Below are 18,339 nucleotides of genomic sequence, written 5' to 3'. Positions count from 1 at the left end.
GGAACATATGTAATACTTTCAACAATAAAGAATTATTAAAAAAATAGCATGTAAATATGGAGTTTATTATATTTATACTTTTCACTTGACATTTTCTCATGTTGTTAAAAAGAGTTAATTCATCATGTTAAATGATTATAAAATATTTGGCCACATGGATATACTGTACTTTAATCATTCCATTTTTTTTGCATATTTAGGTGGTTTCTGTAGACTCATAACTGGAGACATTAAGTTAAGATGCTAACTTTATGCTTTATTAACTTTGGCTGTGAGAGTATGGATGCAGCTTTTATTTTTAAATTTATTTTATTATTTTAAAATATATTTTTATTGATTTCAGAGAGGAAGGGAGAGGGAGAGGGAGAGGGAGAGAAAGAGGGAGAGGGAGAGGGAGAGGGAAAGAAAGGGGGAGAGAGAGAGAAACATCAATGATGAGAGAATCATTGAATGGCTGCCTCCTGCATGCCTGCAATTGGGGATTGAGCCCCCCAACCCAGGTATGTGCCCTTGACTGGAATCGAACCTGGGACCCTTTAGTTCACAAGCCAATGTTCTGTTCAACTGAGCCAAACTAGCCAGGGCGTGGATGCAGCTTTTAGAGATGACTTTTCCTTTGAAGTAGTGGAGAGATGGCAGATGCGTGGCCCTGCATCTTTCCCTTATTCCCTAAAATGGACACAATTTCATTTCTTTAAAATGAAATGGCTCCTTGCCATGACTAGGTGGTTCAGTTGGTTGGAGAATCATCCTGTATAGCAAGGAGTTGTGGGTTCAATTCCCCGTCAGGTTAGGGTGCATATGGGAAGCAACTGATGGATGTTTCTCTCTCTTTCTCTGTCTCTTTCACCCTCCTTCCCTCCCTTTCTTTCTCTCTAAAAACACCAATAAAGCATATCCTTAGGTGAGAATGAAAATTAAACAAATAAATAAAATAAAAAGTTTCTTTGACACTTTGTAAAAACTAACTTTATTTATTAGACCTGCCGGAATGCATCTTGTATTTCTTTAGGAATAGATCCCTGGAAGTTATTTTTGTGTCAAAGACACTTTTATGTTATTGTTGTTGTTTTTAAATATATGTATTTTTACTTCATAGAGGAAGGGAGAAGGGGAACATCAGTGATGAGAGAGAATCATTGATGGCTACCTCCTGCACACTCCCTACTAGGGACCAGGCCCGCAACCCAGGCATGTGCCCTGACCGGGAATCGAACCGTGACTTCCTGGTTAATAACTCAACCACTGAGCTATGCCAGCTGGACGGTGTCAGAAACTCTTTTTTTTTTTTTTATTATTAAATATATTTTATTGATTTTTTTTACAGAGAGGAAGGGAGAGGGAGAGAGAATTAGAAACATCCATGAGAAATATCGATCAGGTGCCTCCTGCATGCCCCCTACAGGGGATGTGCCCGTAACTAGGGTACATGCCCTTGACCGGAATCGAACCTGGGACTCTTCAGTCCACAGGCAGATGCTCTATCCACTGAGCCAAATCGTTTAGGGCAGGAAATCATTAAGAAAAAATTTTTTTATTGATTTTTTACAGAGAGGAAGGGAGATGGATAGAGAATTAGAAACATCGATCAGCTGCCTCCTGCACACCCTATTCTGAAGATATGTCCACAACCGAGGTAAATGCCCTTAACTGAAATCGAACTCAGGGCCATCAGTCTCCAGGTCAATGCTCTATCCACTGAGATAAACTGGTCAGGGCTGTCTAAGACTCTTTTTTTTTTCCTTCCTTCCCTCCCTCCCTCTGTCTAAGACCCTTGATGAACTTGGCCAGATTGTCTGCCTGTAATACTGTAGTAATTTTCACTTCCATCAACATCATATGGGAGTTCAGAAATCATTGACTTTGAGCTGCAATGGCCACAATCTATTGTGTTTTTAAAATTTATCTCTATTGTTGAGAGTATTACAGATGTCCCCTAGGCCACAGTCTGTTTTAACTATGCAAACATTTTCTTGCCTTTATTAGCATTTTTTATATTCTTAGTGAGATAGTTTTATTTGGTAAATTTCATAGCCATTTCATTTCTTCTGAATTGTCTATTTCCTTTGCTCATTTTTTTTTTTTTTTTCTGTTAAAGTGGGTGATTTTCTTATCAGTTTGTATGAGAGTTCTTCCTATTAGGGTGTAACCTTTGGTCAAGGAGTAATAAACTGAGTAATGTTAATATTAATACTGTGTTTTGCCTTTCCAGGAAGAAGAAATGGTGTAAGCCATTCACTACCCAAATTTTAAGGTCAAAGACTGGAAGGAAGGTCAGGAGGAACATGGCCTGGCCAAGTATTTTTCAGAGAGGAACTCTGCTGTCCCGGTTCAGCCATCATCATGTTGTCGTGTTCCTGCTCACCTTCTTCAGGTAAGTGGATTGCTGCTATTGTTGCTGTTTTTTCCTTTCAAGGGAGATTCTTACTACATGGCGAATGTCTCATGCAGGAACTTGTATGGACTTACCATGGAATAGACTAGTTACTCCTCTTGTACTTCTTTAAAGGTTTGAATTGTTTATTCATTTAAATCATTTTTTTTAAAAACAGAATACATTGTTAAATAATGTAAGGAAAACATAATTCAGAAAGATTTTTTTAATGTGGAAAAAGATATTCAAAGTATACTATTAACACAAAAATAATTTAAACGTTTCAGTAGCTAGCTGATTCCTCTAGGCTTCAGTTATTTCATCCACAGGAAGGGGGAAAAAATCAACAGTAAATAAAACCAGTTCTTTCTTTTTTGTGAATGAAGAGATCTCAAAATTATTGAACCAAAATAACTATGTGCTGCATTTGGCTTGCTTGTTTCTCTAATAAAAAGTATTGTTTTATTTGTCTTAGGTGGTCCATTTCTCATTAACTTGGCCACCTTCTTCTATTCCTTATTTTTACCATCTCCCCAAGAAAAAATATATTTTATTGGTTTTTTACAGAGAAGAAGGGAGAGGGATAGAGAATTAGAAACATCGATCAGCTGCTCCCTGCACACTCCCCACTGGGTATGTACCGCAACCAAGGTACATGCCCTTGACCGGAATCGAACCCGGGACCTCTCAGTCCGCAGGCTGACGCTCTATCCACTGAGCCGAACCGGTTAGGGCCTCTTGTACTTATTGATAGCTCTAATAAAGTAGTTCTTGGGGGCTCTTTTGCCTGTATTTGGCAATGTCTGGAGACATTTTTAGTTGCCATGCTATTTGCATTTAGTGGTTAGAGATCAGGGATGCTGCTAAACACTCTACAATGCACAAGACAACCCCACAAATAGAGAATCTTGGGGCCTAAAATGTCAGTGGTGCTGTGGTTGAGAAGCCCTGATATAATATAAAGTCTTATATTTGTTAAAATGAGGAGCTTGAGAACAAAGGGTGTGCATGTTCAGGGGCCGCCCTGTGCCCCCTTGAGTGGTGGTAATGGTATGAGACAGTTGTGAGGGACTCTGATAACTCATGTGAGGCCCCTGACAGTCAGTGTGACTAAAGAATTGTCCATGTTTGTGATTCTGTGGCCCTCTGTGGCCCTTTGTAGTGGTCTGTTGATGACACAAAGCAGGCCTTTTGGTGTTAGGGGCATGTTACTCATAACCCTGTGACTCAACTATTTTGATTATTTTTTCTGAATGGATTTTTTTCTTTATTGAGGTACCACAAATGAAGATGATGGTTTTTTAAAAAAATATATATTTTATTGATTTTTTACAGAGAGGAAGGGAGAGAGATAGAGAGCTAGAAACGTCGATGAGAGAGAAACATTGACCAGCTGCCTCCTGCACACCCCCTACTGGGGATGTGCCCACAACCAATGTACATGCCCTTGACCGGAATTGAACCTGGGACCTTTCAGTCCGCAGACTGATGCTCTACCACTGAGCCAAACCAGTTTCGGCAAGATGATGGTTTTTTTTTGTTTTGTTTTATTTTCAAGTAGAAATTAGGAAAATGGTTCTCTAATTATGTAAGTGTTGATAGGCAGTTTTAGACACTTGGTTAAGGGGCTATCCATTTGTGAGGGGTGGGAGGAAGCAGTAGTATGAGGAAATTTGGGACCCAAAGAAAAAACTACTGCCCTAGCCAGTGTTGGTCAGTTGTAGGAGCGTCAGCCCTGGTCCCTAAGGGTTGTGGGTTCAATTCCCAGTCACAAACACAGTACTTGGGTTGTAGGTTCCCTCCCCGCCTCTGGTTGTGACATGTGTGGGAGGCAACTAGTCGATGTGTCTCTCTCTCACATTGTTATTTCCTTCCCTTGCTTCTCCTCCCTTCCACTCTCTCTGAAAAGCAATGGAAAAATATTTTCTTGTGAGGATTAACAAATAAAAAATAAAAAAGCAAAAAGCCACTAAATGGCTAGTGCAATGAGCAGCCAGTATTTATTAAAGACTTAAATTTTTTTATAGAACTGCAACCATAATTTATTTTTAAAAATATTTTTATTAATTTCAGAGAGGAAGGGAGAGAGATAGAAATATCAGTAGTGAGAGAGAATCACTGATTGACTGCTTCCTGCATTCTTCCTACTAGGGATGGAGCCTACAACCTAGGCCTGTGCCCTGACTGGAATCGAACCATGACCTCCTGGATCATAGGTTGATGCTCAATCACTGAGCCATACTGGCCGGGCCAGAACTGAACCATAATTTAAAGTGAATTGGGATCAGTCACATCTCCATCTTTTAGAACCAGGGATAAGTTATGAGTGAACATGGGGGCTCATATTGAAAATACTAGTTAATTATTTCTTTTGTTTAGCAGAGACTATTTCAGTTGATAGTCCTTATAAAGCAGTATATCTCTTTTTCTAAAACTGAAAGACTAAAGAGGAATATGTCTGTGATCTTATTAAAGGCTGTTTTCTTTGCTATTCATTTAGCTGTATTTTTTCTCTTTTGTAGTTATTCGTTGCTCCATGCATCAAGAAAAACATTTAGCAATGTCAAAGTCAGCATCTCTAAGCAGTGGACCCCGAGTGCTTTTAACAGATCAATTGAACCTGTGGAGGTAAGTAGAACAAAGTGCTGGGATGGATGTAAGGGAATCGTGCCTACCTCTGAATTCTTCCTAAGGTCTCTTATTTTGCTTCATTTACTTACTATTTCCTGTGGCATACAATCCAAATTCTTCTGTCTAATTTCTTAGCTTGCCCTGATTGTTTCTAAACAACGCAATTCAATACCATTCCAATCAGCTTATTTCTTACTATTTTGAAATCACACAATTCTGGCTAGGCCATTTTTTTCATTGAGTTTCACAAGTACTATGCTTATTTCTGTCTTTGAGACTTTGCTCATGTTCTTTTGTAAGCTCATTTATTATACCTTATTTCCACTTATCAAAATTGTGCTTTTTTCTTTGTGTCAAGATAAAATGTCATTTTTTTAAAAAATAGGGTGTTTTTTTCTTGCTTCTGCTGTGTTTTTTCCTAAACTGTGCACACTGTGTATTACATAGTTTAATGTCTCAGTATTTGCATACTCTCTGATTGGTTCATTTGTTCATTTGTATCTTGCTTAAGTTCAGAGAGAATGCAGCACAGTTCCTTGTACTCGCGTGGGCCAAGAACATTCTTTGATGACGGGACAGAGATGCTGTCCTTTACAGCACCCTACCTCAGTACACAATTCCGTTCCCCTCAGTCTTTCCCACATTATTGGAGTTCTGCTTACGTGGAATTATAGCTACTTATTTATATTCTTAGCATGTTTTTTTTCTTAAGAATTATTTTCCTGATTTGGACCAATTTAAAGTTGACAGAGATCTAAAGGTTATATACTGCCCCCCAAATGTAAAGGAGTTACATCTCCATCTTTTAGAACTCAGGGAATTGCTTATTGTGGGTCTATCTTGTATAACCCTGTTTAGGCACCGAGGACACAGAGTGAAAGCCTAGAGGACAAAAAGGAGGCCTGTCCTCATGGAGCCGATGTTCTAGTGGAGCGGCTCCCGAACAGTGTTCTGAATTTAACTTGATAAGTTCCTGATAGGAACTTCTATTACTCTTCTTTAAATGCGTTTTTATTGATTTCAGAGAGGAAGAGAGAAAGAGAAACATCAGTGATGAGAAAGAACCATTGCTACTTCATAAGGCAGCTGATCAATGATTCTTTGCTACTTCATAACTGTAATTTTGCTGCTGTGAATGAGTCATAATATAAATATTTACAGCAGCCGAAACCTGTTTGGCTCAGTGGATAGAGCGTCAGTCTGCAGACTGAGGGGTCCCGGGTTCGATTCCAGTCAAGGGCATGTACATTGGTTGCGGGCACTTCCCCGGTGGGGGGTGTGCAGGAAGCAGCTGGTCGATGTTTCTCTCTCATCGATGTTTCTAGCTCTCTATCCCTCTCCCTTCATCTCTGTAAAATATCAATAAAATATATTTAAAATAAATAAATAAATAAATAAACAAACAAATAAATAAATAAATATCTATAGCAGCGGAAAACAATTATAGTTATGAAATAGCAACAAAAATAATTTTACAGTTGGGGGACACCACAACCTGGAGAACTATATTAAAGGGTCTTGGCATTAGAAAGGTTGAGAACCACTGCTGTAAATGATAAATGATCATCACAAACCTTCAGGGTGGACTGGCCGCAAAGTGGTCATGCGCCCTAACCTCCCAGCCAGGATGGCATCTTTCTTTGTGGTTATTGAAGATGACCACCTAGCTTCTGTTGAAACCTGTAGGGAGAAGAACCTTCCTATTTTTCTGAGATGCACAATTTTATATATATATATATATATATATATATTATTGATTTTTTACAGAGAGGAAGGGACAGAGATAGAGAGCTAGAAACGTCGATGAGAGAGAAACATCGACCAGCTGCCTCTTGCATACCCCCTACCGGGGATGTACCCTCAACCAATGTACATGCCCTTGACTGGAATCGAACCTGGAACCCCTCAGTCCGCAGACTGATGCTCTACCACTGAGCCAAACCGGCTTTGACTATATATATATATGTGTGTGTGTGTGTGTGTGTGTGTGTATATATATATTTTTTTTTAATCAACTTTCATTATTAGGAAGTTCTTACTTCTATTGACAAAAATGTTCTGCTGTTTAGTTTTGAGCCATGTACATGAAGTCTGTCCCCACAGCATGACTCCTGTTGAATATCTGACGAAAGCCTGTCTCCTTAAGGTCTTCTTTTTTAGGTAAAATATCCCTGGCTCCTTCCACTGTAGTTTAGTGACACTGAGCACTAAATGTGGTATTTCCGGTATGGTCTGTATAAACACAGAACAATAGCGTTTGTTTAGGCACTACCTTTCTGGTTGTGCTGCCTAAGGCTGCCTTTGTGTTTTAGATAACTGGGTTGGGGGTCCCTAAGATCACTCCCAGGTTTGATGATTCGCTAGGAAGATTGACAGGACTTAGCATATAGTTGTATTCAAAGCTGTGGTTCATTACGGGTGAGGGAATGCAGAGCCAAGTCAGCAAAGGGGGAATAGGCGGGGGAAGCACATAGGGTGAGGCCTGGAGGAAACAGCACAGCCCTCTGAGAGCCCTTTTCCAGGAGTCACACAGGGTGTGCTTAATTCTTCCAGCACTAGTTGTGACAACACAGGTGAAAAGTTGTATGCCAGGGAAGCCGATAGAGACAGGGTGCCCATGATGGTTGCTGGAGCTGGTCATGGAGGCACTCTGCCTGGCACATACGAAAATCCCACACTCCCAGAAGGAAAGCAGGTGTCCCCCATAAAGCACATTGTTTGAACAGTAATCCAGTCTTGGCAGGGAATTATGGGAACCCTCTGGGGATCCAAGTTTCCAGGTGCCGGGCAAGCGCCAGCAGCCTTGCAAGCAGGTCTGTTTAAGGATAGCAGTCTCAGGAGTGTTAACTCTTTCCTGCCAGGAACCATGTTACATTATTAGCTTGTTTAGAACTGGCACTAACTTCTTCTTAGATATTTACTTACTGACTTGCTGCTAAGATGGGTTTCACTGTGGCGCTGTTTTAGAACCATGGGTTAAGCAGTTTGGATGGGTTGGTTATGTAGAAGTCAGGTGCTGACTCAGCCAGGGGAGCTGTGTGCATGCGGACCTGCCTCATGGAGGGCAGTGCTGATCGGATTTTGTCAAATGCTTTTTCTGCATCAATTGATATGATTATGTGATTTTTGTCCGTTTGTTCTTTAGACTTTCAAACGCAGGGACTTTTTCCTGATGACTACTGCTGGGAGTGCAGAGGTGGCGTGTACCCTTCACTCCTCCTCTGCTTGAGTCTGTAACACTTTTACTCCAGCTTCCCTTTGAGACTCTTTCTTATCTGAAGGGGAAAGGAACTTAGTGGCAGAAGTATATGTAAAATGAGTATACACTCTAAAAAATATTTTGTTTATATATATTGTTAAACATTTCTTAAATGCCTTAAATAGCATCATCAAAAAGTATTTATTATAGCTTTTGTTTTTATTTTTTTCCCCCATAGATTTTTTTAGAGAGAATGGAAGTGAGGGAAGGGGAATGAAGGGGGAGAGAGAGAAAGAGAGAAAGACAGAGAGAGAGAGAGAGAGAGAGAGAGAGAGAGAGAGAGAGAGAGAGACAGACACAGACAGACATGGATGTGAGAGAGACACATTGGTTGGTAGAGAGAGAGAGAGAGAGAGAGAGAGAGACACACACACAGACAGACATGGATGTGAGAGAGACACATTGGTTGGTTGCCTTCTGCATGTGACCTGACCAGGGCCAGGGATTGAACCTGCAACCCAGGTATGTGCCTTTGATGTGGAATCGAGCTGGAGATCCTTTGGTGGGAGGGCTGACACCCTAACTTCTCACCATACCAGCCAGGGCGTTTTTGTTTTTCTGCATAACTGTCTTATGTGCTTTACAGAAAATTAAGCAGACAGAGTCTCTATACCTTGAGAATTTATAATGGACTCCACTGACATGGACAAACATTGGAAATACCAAGTGAAACTAGCATGAAATCTGTGTTTATAGATAATAAAGATGTCATGGTTAAATCTAATATTGAGGACAACTTGACTGAAAATTGTAAACAAAAATTTGTCTTATTAAATTAAAAAGCTTTACTTCTTTAGACAGTACAGTCCTTCTTTGAGAATGGTGTAGGAGCCCTGGCCAGTGTGGCTCAGTTGGTTGGGCGTCATCCTGTGCACTGAAAGGTCACTCACCGGTGGGATTCCTGGTCAGGGCACATGCCTGGATTTCTAGCTCAGTCTCCTGTAGGGGGCGTGCAGGAGGCAGCCAATTGATGTTTCTCTCATTCTCTCCCTTCCTCTCTCTGTAAAATCAATAAAGACATGTTTTTTAAAAAAAAAAAAGATAAAGAGAGAATAGCAAAAGAGATTCTGGAGTTCTCTTCAGGAGAAGGATGCAGGGTTCAGGTGTCCTCAACATTCCATCTCACTCACATTCACAGCTCCTGTTCCTCAGATTCTTACCTTTAACAGAGAACAAAGCCCTGAACTCAGGTCGCTTGAGCTCACCTTCTGTGCACCAGGAAGCTCTTTCATGTCAGTGGTTTCCCCACCTCCGTGCACAGCCTATACTCTGTGACAAACATTCTCACCGTGACCTTTGAATGTGCCCACAATGTCATGCTTCCAGGAAGTGTCTCAACATGTAGCAATTATAGTGACTTAGCACAGTGCCTGCCCCCACAACACAAGAAAACCTTACATACATATAGGCCAGCACGTTCACATGGTACCTGTACATGCTTGTAGGGCAGCTTGAATCACTGGAACATTTGAAGATCGAACTGGGTCTTCATTAAACATCGGACGACTCACTAAGTGCACTTGGACCATTTCTCTCTCACCTACTGGTATAATCATCTTGATCGGAGCTATATTTATGGAACCTAAACTTTCTTCATTAGGCTTTTTCTGTTAACCTATTTTCTGACTCTTTTTGTTAGTCCTACTTTGTTGTTTTAGTTTTTGGTTCTGTTTTGTTTACACTTGTTGAGTAGGCAAGCAGAAGTGTACTATTTCGGCTGAATTCTGGCAGTGAAACAGAAAAAAAGCTGTTTGCAGTCTGTCAGTTCCTGGGAAAGCCACGTCTTTGGGAGTTTGATGGCTTCCTCCAAGAGTAAAGAAAATCCTGAGACTCGCAGCGGCTACTTGAGGCCTGGGTCTCTAGATCACCTGGGTGTGTGCCCAAGAGGGCTTAATCCTGGGTCCTACTGAGCCCACATGGCACCAGCGATCAAAGATTGTGGGGAATGTGGCAAAATAACTAATTGGAGATATTTAGTGTCCCAATTGGCACTTTGAAATACTGATTGATCTAGGTGTGAGCTGGTTTCTTATCGATCATGAGAGCAGTGCGTGTTGTTAAAAAAAAAAAAAAAAAAAAAAGATGCCAGAAGCCACCCAGAAACTTTAGAATCACACTTTAAATATTTTCTTACAATTTCAGATTTTACTTTATGTTGAAGATGCATGGTGTTTAATTGTTCATTGTGATTTTTCTTTTTAGTATTCTTAAGTCAAAATTTTTCTTCTTGCCCTGGCCAGTGTGGCTCAGTGGGTTGGAGCATCCTCCTATACACCAGAAGGTTGTGGGTTTGCTTCCCACTCCCAGCACATGAATAGGTTTCAAGTGTGATCACTGGTCAGGCATGTAATAGAGGCAACCGATTGATGTTTCTCTATCTCTCTTTTCTTCCCGCCCTCCCTCTGTCTCTCCTCCTCCCCCTTACCTTCTTCCCCTCTCTAAAATCAGTAAACATACCTTTGGGTGAGGATTAACATTTTTTTTTTTCCTTCTTTAATAACCCATCTCAGAAATCATTTAGTCGAGAAGTTCTTGAATTTTTTGGTTATATGGATTTTTTTATTTATAGATATTTACTGTTCTAGAAATTAAAACAAATTAAAAAATACATGAATAGGTAATTTTCAAATGAATTAATCTACAACACGTTAACATGAATGACATTTAAAAAATATATTTTTATTGATTTCAGAGAGGAATGGAGAAGGAGGGAGAGACAGAAACATTAATGATGAGAGAGAGTCACTGATTGGCTGCCTCCTTGTAGGCCCCACAATGGGGATCGAGCCCGAAGCCCGGGTGGGCATGTGCCCTGACAAGTAATTGCATTATGACCTCCTGGTTCACAGGTTGATGCTCAGCCACTGAGCCATGCTGGCTGGGCAACATGAGTGACATTTTATGAAAATTGACTTATTCAAGACAAAAAAAATTCACTTAGTGAGGAGAGTGGCATTGATTGACAAATTCTTGCAAATCTCTTCCTGTCTGGCTGAATAGAATACAATGGGTCTTCATGTCTGCTTCTGAATTTCAAGTCTCTGAAGAGTTTTGTCTTCCACAGACACATGGTGGAAAGGGGGGAAGTATTTTAACCGCCTTTTCAGTTAATTGTGGCTAGTTGTCTTTGATATTACACCAGAGTTTGACAAGTAGCAATTTCTTAAAGGGTAGTTGCAGTGTGGAATCTGAAACTGTATTAATTAACTTTTTAATAACCTTACATTAACATCCATTTGCCTATCTTGTACTTTAAATGAATCTTGAAGTGACAAGCTGGTTTCATTCTTTTTTGAGGAAATATCTGCCAGATACTCAAATCTGCCAAATACAGTTCTCAAATACTCACAACTGAGCACTAAGTCTGTCAGTCATTCTTTCAAGTAAAAATGACAGACCGGCTTGTCGCTCACACAGCTGCACAGTGCTTGCCTCCAGGACAGCCGCCTGACTCCGGTGTGCAGGGTCTGTATGTGTGTTTTCCACCTCATCACACAGAATAGTAAAAATAAGTATACTCAGGGGCCAGATTTAATACAATTAATAATTTTTACTATTTCATTAAGAACATTCTCAAGTGAAATTGACCTTTTTTTATTGTCAGTGTGGCAATAAAGAATACAGTAATTAATGTAGCACAGTTTTGTGTAACTGCTCAATTCATGCCAAAGCACAGTAGTTTTACCCACCACAGCTTTTGCATCATCAATGTTAAAGGGGAAAAAGAAAATAACTACAGTATGACTACAGGGCTGGTGCACAGATTCATGCACTGATGGGGTCCTTCAGCCTGGCCTGATCCCTCTCGAAATCCGGGATCCTTCAGGGGATGTTGTACTGCTGGTTTTAGCCCGATCCCCATAGGCCAGGCTGAGGGGACCCACTGGTGTGTGAATCCATGCACCAGGCCTCTAGTATACATATAAGTTCTTTGGTTAATCTCTTCTTGCCTTCCCCTCACCTCTTCCCTCTGAGATTCACCAGTCTATTCCATGGTTCCATGCCTGTGCGTTGAGCGTCTGCCCCCTGGTGGTCAGTGTGAGTCATAGCTACCAGTCAAATGTTGCTTAGGCTTTTATATAGATAGTCTTCCCTTATCCATAAAGGATACATTTTAAGACCCCAGAGGATGCCTGAAACTCTGGATAGTACCAAACCCTGTATGTTCTATCCTTTTTCCTATACATACATTCCTCTAATAAAGATTAATTATAAATTAGGCACAATAACAGATGAACAACAATAATTAATTATAAAATAGAACAATTATAACAATATCCCATATAATAAAACCCTAATATGTAAATTGATCCGTCAGGCAGTTGTTCAACTGGGAGTTCAGCTACTTGCTATGACATGCACTGACCACCAGGGGGCGGTGTGGAAAATGATGGGTGACATGGTGCCTAGGCAGGGGGCTGTGGCCTCTTGCCAGCTGCGTGGGGGCAGGGGTGATGGGGATGGAGGTGCGGTGGGAATGCGGGGTATCTGCCGAGCTCACTCTCACTCCCCCTGCTAACCTACCCCAGGATGCCACGGCTCACACACTAGGGAATCCCCTGCACTCAGGTACCGGTGCCTGTGAGGAGTCTGCCCCGAACCTGTATGGCCTCTGGACTGCAGGCGCTGGGACCACAGGGGCCGGTTGGGCTCCCCATGGATTCGTGCAGAAGCCGGTCTGTGAGGCCAGCCAGAGGGAGCGTGCTGCCCGCCAGCTTCTGTGCAGTGCCTCTGGGTGGCCCAGAGGCCCACACTGTGCCCTGGCCTGTGGCGTCTAGCTGTGCTCACCACGTCTCCACGTGGGGACTTGGGTGCCGTGACTCAGGCAGAGGGAGGTGTGCGGGGGCCCATGGGCCCAGGTCCTGCCCAGGGCCCTTCCACACCAGACGCTTGAGCTTCGATTGCGGGTCAGGCCTAGGCACCGCACCTGTGCACGAATTTTTGCCCTGGGCCTCTAGTATTGTAATAAAAGTTATGTGAATGTAGACTCTCTTTTTCTTTCCCTTTTTTCCACTCTCCTGTTCTCGAATGTGCATAATCTCCCTCTCCCCCTCAATATACTGAAATATTTTGAAGCTTGGTTGATCTCAGGTAACTGGAAAGCAAAACCTTAGATAAGGGGGGCTCCTGTATTGAGTGAATGGTTTTGACTCTGTGTGCTCTCTTTAGCATCACCGGGTCTCTGAGAGTGGGGGAGGCTGTACGTGAAGGTGCCCTGAGGGATATGAAGCACTGGCAGATAGCAGCGGAACTGACCTGCTCTTGTTGTTCCTGTAGATCTGGAGCAGCAACCACTTGTTCCCCAGTGCGGAGGAGGCCACTCTTTTCCTCGGAACCCTGGATACTATTTTTCTCTTCTCCTATGCCGTGGTAAGTTTTAGAATTCCAGGGTTTTAAAGAAAGATGTAAAAGGAAATGACTCCAAGTTTTATGAAGGTCATAAGACATTTTGAATTTGCTGACTGAGGAGTGTTCAGAAGTTTATATATTTTGTGTCTTTCTCATCCATCCATTCTTTGGACAAATTGAGCACCTAGCATGTGCCAGGGACTGTTCCGGTCAATGAGAATTCATCAGTGGACGACATAGGGAAAACCCTCCCTTTATAAAGCTTCTTTCTTGGAGTGGGGGCTAAGAGAGACAAACAGTCACAAAACGCTACAGAGAAGTAAATTATGAATTGTATTTAAAGTTGGCAAGTGCTGTGGAGAGGGGAATAGATGGCCCAGTGTGGGGTAACTGAAGCAGGTGGCTGGGGAAACCTCCCAAAGGAGGGGTTATTTGAACAAAGACCTGACGTGGGTAAATGAGGTCAGACATTTTGGCTGGAGGCACAAATTTCAGAGTCCCTTGTGTGTACGTGATTTTTTAAATTATGAGACTGAGTGAAATCATCAAGAGAATTGGTGAGACCCTGGCCTGTGTGACTCAGCTGGTTGAGCATTGTCTCATGCGCTGAAGGTTGCCGGTTCACTTCCTGGTCAGGCCACATGCCCAGGGTTGTGGGCTCAGTTTCTAGTGGGGGGGGGGGGGGTGCAGGAGGCAACTGATTGATGTTTCACTGTCACATCGATGTTTCTCTCCTTCCCTTCCCTCTCTCTGTCTCAAAATCAATTTAAAAAATTTTAAAAAGAAAAAAAGAGAGAGTTGGTAAGGATAAAGAAAGGTGAAGACTGAGCCATGGGATTTCCAGCATTTAGATCTTGGGTCATATAAGGCCTTGCCAAAGCATTACGGGAGAGTTAATTAAATGTTTGACCAAATATAGCAGGCTAATTTAAAAAAAATTAATTCTGACAATCTTTAAAAAAATTTTTTTTAATTTATTTCAGAGAGGAAAGCAGAGGGAGAGAGAGAGAGAGAAAGATTAATGATGAGAAAGAATCATTGATTCGCTGCCTCCTGCATGTCCTACACTGGGGATCGAGCCGGCAACCTGGGCACGTGCCCCTGACCACATGGAACCCCAGACCCTTTAGTCCCCAGGCTGGTGCTCTATCCACTGAGCCAAACCCGCCAGGGCTAGCAGGCTAATTTTTAAGTTGATAATTTATGGTCTCTGAATAATGTTGTAAATATCCTTGGCAGCAAGAAGGTTCCCCACCCCTGAAGTGAGGTATGGAAGATGAGGAATGGGCAGGGAGGCTGAAACAGATCTGTGGGGGGCAGGAGTACAGAGAGAGGGTGGAGTCCCAGGAGCCATCCAGGGTGGCAGGGCTGACTGTCTGAGGTCCTCGCATTGGGCAGCCAGGGTCGTAGGGAATGTCAGTGGTGGCTGCCAGGTTAGAGCTGTGGGGCCAGGGGTGGAACAGCTGGCACTGGGCACTGTGGGAGCAGTCTGACCTTTCCTCCCAGCATCTTTTTTCCTCTCTTGAAAATGTGTCCAGTGATGTGAAATACTGGGTGAAAGTCCCAAAGTAATCTCTCAATGTGTATTTGGGTAATTATTAGAATATCTTCAAAGAGGACAGTTATAAAATTGGAACAGAAATTAGATCATATAGCCTAGCTCCTCACCCTGGGCATTTATGGACATTCCAAGTGAGGTTTCTATATGAGCCTTTTATGAAGTGTTTATTTTATTTTATTTTATTAAAGATTTAAAAATGGATTCTTAGAGAGAAAGGAAGGGAGAAGGGGAAGAGGGGAGAGAGAGAGAGAGAGAGAGAGAGAGAGAGAGAGAGAGAGAGAGAGAAGCATCGATGTGAGAGCAAAACATCTGTCGATCAGCTGCATCCTGGGCATGTGCCTTGTCTAGAATTGAGGTCCCCACCCCAGGCATGTGCACCAACCTCTCAGGGAACCAGTAACCCTGAGTGCACAAGACTACGCCCAACCACACCAGCCAAGGCCTTTTATGAAGTATTTTAAGAATCAATTTAGTCTAGTGGGAAAACCAGTTCTACCACTATCAACTAGCTGTGTTAAACTTGGTTTCACACTGGCGTTTAACCTTTTTTTCTTTTTTAAATCCTCACCTGAAGATAAGTTTATTTATTGATTTTAGAGGGTGGGGGGGGGAAAGGAGAGAGAAACATCAATTTGAGATAGAAATATCAATCGGTTGCCTCCTGTACACATCCTGACCGGGAATTGAACCTTTTGGTAGATGGGATGATGCTCCAACTCACTGAGCCACCTGGCCAGGGTTAACCTTTTTGATATGTAGTTTCCTCATTTGTAGAGTTGTGCTAGTACCTGTCTATAGGGTAAAATAGATTTAGGAGGTAAAAGGTAAGTGTCATGGAAAATTGGTGATTGTGCTTCTTCCATTGAGCTGTTTTCTTCTATAACTTCCAGGTTTTGTGCAGGTAGGTGGAACAGCCCAGAATAAATTGATTCCCTAATCTAAAACATAACAAATTTTCTTCATCCTCATTATTCTCTATAGCATAAGACCACGTGATGAGTGGCAGCCATAGAACATAGAATCTTCTTCAGTGTTTGCAGGTGCCTCTTTCAAGTTAGTGAAAGCTTGTCCATAAGGAGGGAGAAACATTTATTATAGTATTTGTCACCTACATTTTCTCTAATACAGATGGTCAGTTTATCAGAAACACATATATCAAAATTTAGGTTTTTAGCTGAAACTGGTTTGGCTCAGTGGATAGAGCGTTGGCCTGTGGACTGACGGGTCCCAGGTTTGATTCCGGTCAAGGGCATGTACCTTGGTTGTGGGCACATCCTCAGTGGGGGGTGTGCGGGAGGCAGCTGATCGATGTTTCTCTCTCTCATTGATGTTTCTAACTCTCTATCCCTCTCTCTTACTCTCTGTAAAAAATCAATAAAATAAATTTTAAAAAATTTAGGTTTTTAGTAGGGACTTTTATCATTTTTACATATTTATTGAAGAAATCTAAAGTGTGTTGCCCTTAGCTCTTTAGTCTGCTTGCTGCTATGCTCTGAGCATTTTAACTTCTGCTACTCCGTGGCAGGAGAGCAGAAGGCAGAACATTTGTACCTCTGATCAACTAATTATTGCCTCTGCCTCCCTGGCTCCGGGCCTGGTGGTGTCATGAAACCCCAGGGTCACATTAAAGAGGCAGCACCTGTGCTCCAGAAGCTTCTGCTCTGCGGGGAGTGTAGCACACCTTCCTTCAGAATGCAGATGGCCGAGAGGAGTGCCTTTGGGAGAGCTGATAACTGGTGGTTAGGAGTTAATCTCTCCTGGAAAGTGAAATGGAGTTGTCTGCTTGTGTTATTGGAAGAATGTTTGTTTGTTTTTTTACAGTCTCCTTTTAGGCAGTTAGCAGATGGGATCAAGTAGAAAACACGTTTTGCACTGAATTACGATGTCCCAGTGCATGGGGTGTGCAGAAGCTGTGTCATTTTATGAAACATTTATGAAACTGTTACAGACAGCTCACCTGGGCATGAGAATGAGATTTAATTTGAAGTAATTTCAGTGTATTGCTTGCCTCATTTGCTTTGTAATGTCCCCCCCCCCCCTTTTTTTAGGCTGTGCTGTAATTTAGGGCTGAAAAATAAAATGTTTTGTTTTTCAGGGCCTTTTCATCAGCGGTATTGTTGGAGATCGGCTTAATTTACGATACGTTCTATCCTTTGGCATGTGCTCTTCTGCATTAGTGGTAAGTTTGAACATTTTAAAAAAATGATGATGATGATGATGATGATTGTCAGGTTTCTAGGATCCAAGCAGTCCCCCTGCTTCTGTATGTAGAAGAGAATAAGTTAATCTTCAGTTGTTGAATCCCTTGCCTGCCTTTTCATTTCGGGGTGTCTTTGGTAAGTATGATTGGGGCCACGCCCCTTCCCTGACTCTCATCTACCAAAGTCAGCCGCATAAATGGCATGCCGCTCAGTGCTGCCCAGGACCTGGTCACATCTGTCCCTGTGCTTCGCTGCTCTGCCTGGTCAGACTCCTTTCCTTGGCCCTGACATGCCCGGCTGCTTTCTGCCGCACGCCTGTTGTCCCTGCTCTTCTGCCTCGCCCGGGTGGCCCTCTGTTCAGCTCTCCAGTCTCACTCAACGTCTCCTGCAAGTCACTGGCTAAGTGATACTTCCTTCATAATGCCTTACTTTACTAACACTGCTCCCTCCCCCTAGAAGTCACCGTTCCTCCTCGGAGCTCCCTGCCTGCATGTCTCTGAAGGCATGGAGGTTGTCTATTGTGTAGCCTGCTTGCTCCGTGTCAGTCCTGCTTTCCCTGTGAGGTGGAGCCCAGTGGTTAAGATCATAGACTCTCGGAGACGGCAGTGCCTGTTCTCGGTCCCTCCTCTGCAATGTCCTGGCTGTGATTTCTCTGGGCTTCAGCTTCCTCACGTGAATCCCTCTGCCTAGGGCTGGAGGGGCGTTAGACGAGTCGCTGTGTGTGAGGCATTGGGAACAGTGCCTGGCACAGTACCTGGGCAAGGTCCCTGTGAGCCATCTTGATTTGCTTACAAGGGTCTGGGGAGGAATTTTTGTTGATTGAATAAAGGCATGGAGTTTAGTTTATTATTGTTTTTCAATGTCTGCCATTTGTGTAAAGGGAAAAATGTATTTTCCTTGGAAATTTTAGAGACTGAACCATTTTATTTATTCACAAGTTGCTCACCACACATATGTACATACT

The 18,339-nt window shown here is 42.4% G+C and overlaps 1 protein-coding gene across 3 annotated transcripts in view; it reads left to right on the top strand.

Annotated features, from left to right (window-relative positions):
* Positions 1 to 18,339, top strand: part of SLC37A3 (solute carrier family 37 member 3) — a 46,971-nt gene that overhangs the window by 7,216 nt on the left and 21,416 nt on the right. For all 3 annotated transcript variants that reach the window (XM_045577460.1, XM_036428660.2, XM_036428665.2), the window contains exons 2-5: positions 2,213 to 2,374; positions 4,897 to 5,002; positions 13,542 to 13,634; positions 17,270 to 17,353. In XM_045577460.1, the coding sequence (XP_045433416.1) occupies positions 2,286 to 2,374; positions 4,897 to 5,002; positions 13,542 to 13,634; positions 17,270 to 17,353 (372 nt within the window). In that variant the 5' untranslated portion in view covers positions 2,213 to 2,285. The remainder of the gene's footprint in view (positions 1 to 2,212; positions 2,375 to 4,896; positions 5,003 to 13,541; positions 13,635 to 17,269; positions 17,354 to 18,339) is intronic.

The sequence above is a fragment of the Pipistrellus kuhlii genome, unplaced genomic scaffold (assembly GCF_014108245.1).
Source record: "Pipistrellus kuhlii isolate mPipKuh1 unplaced genomic scaffold, mPipKuh1.p scaffold_m20_p_10, whole genome shotgun sequence".
NCBI lineage: Eukaryota > Metazoa > Chordata > Mammalia > Chiroptera > Vespertilionidae > Pipistrellus > Pipistrellus kuhlii.
The sequence above is the reverse complement of the archived record's forward strand: the minus strand, read 5'-3'. Positions and strand labels throughout refer to the sequence as shown.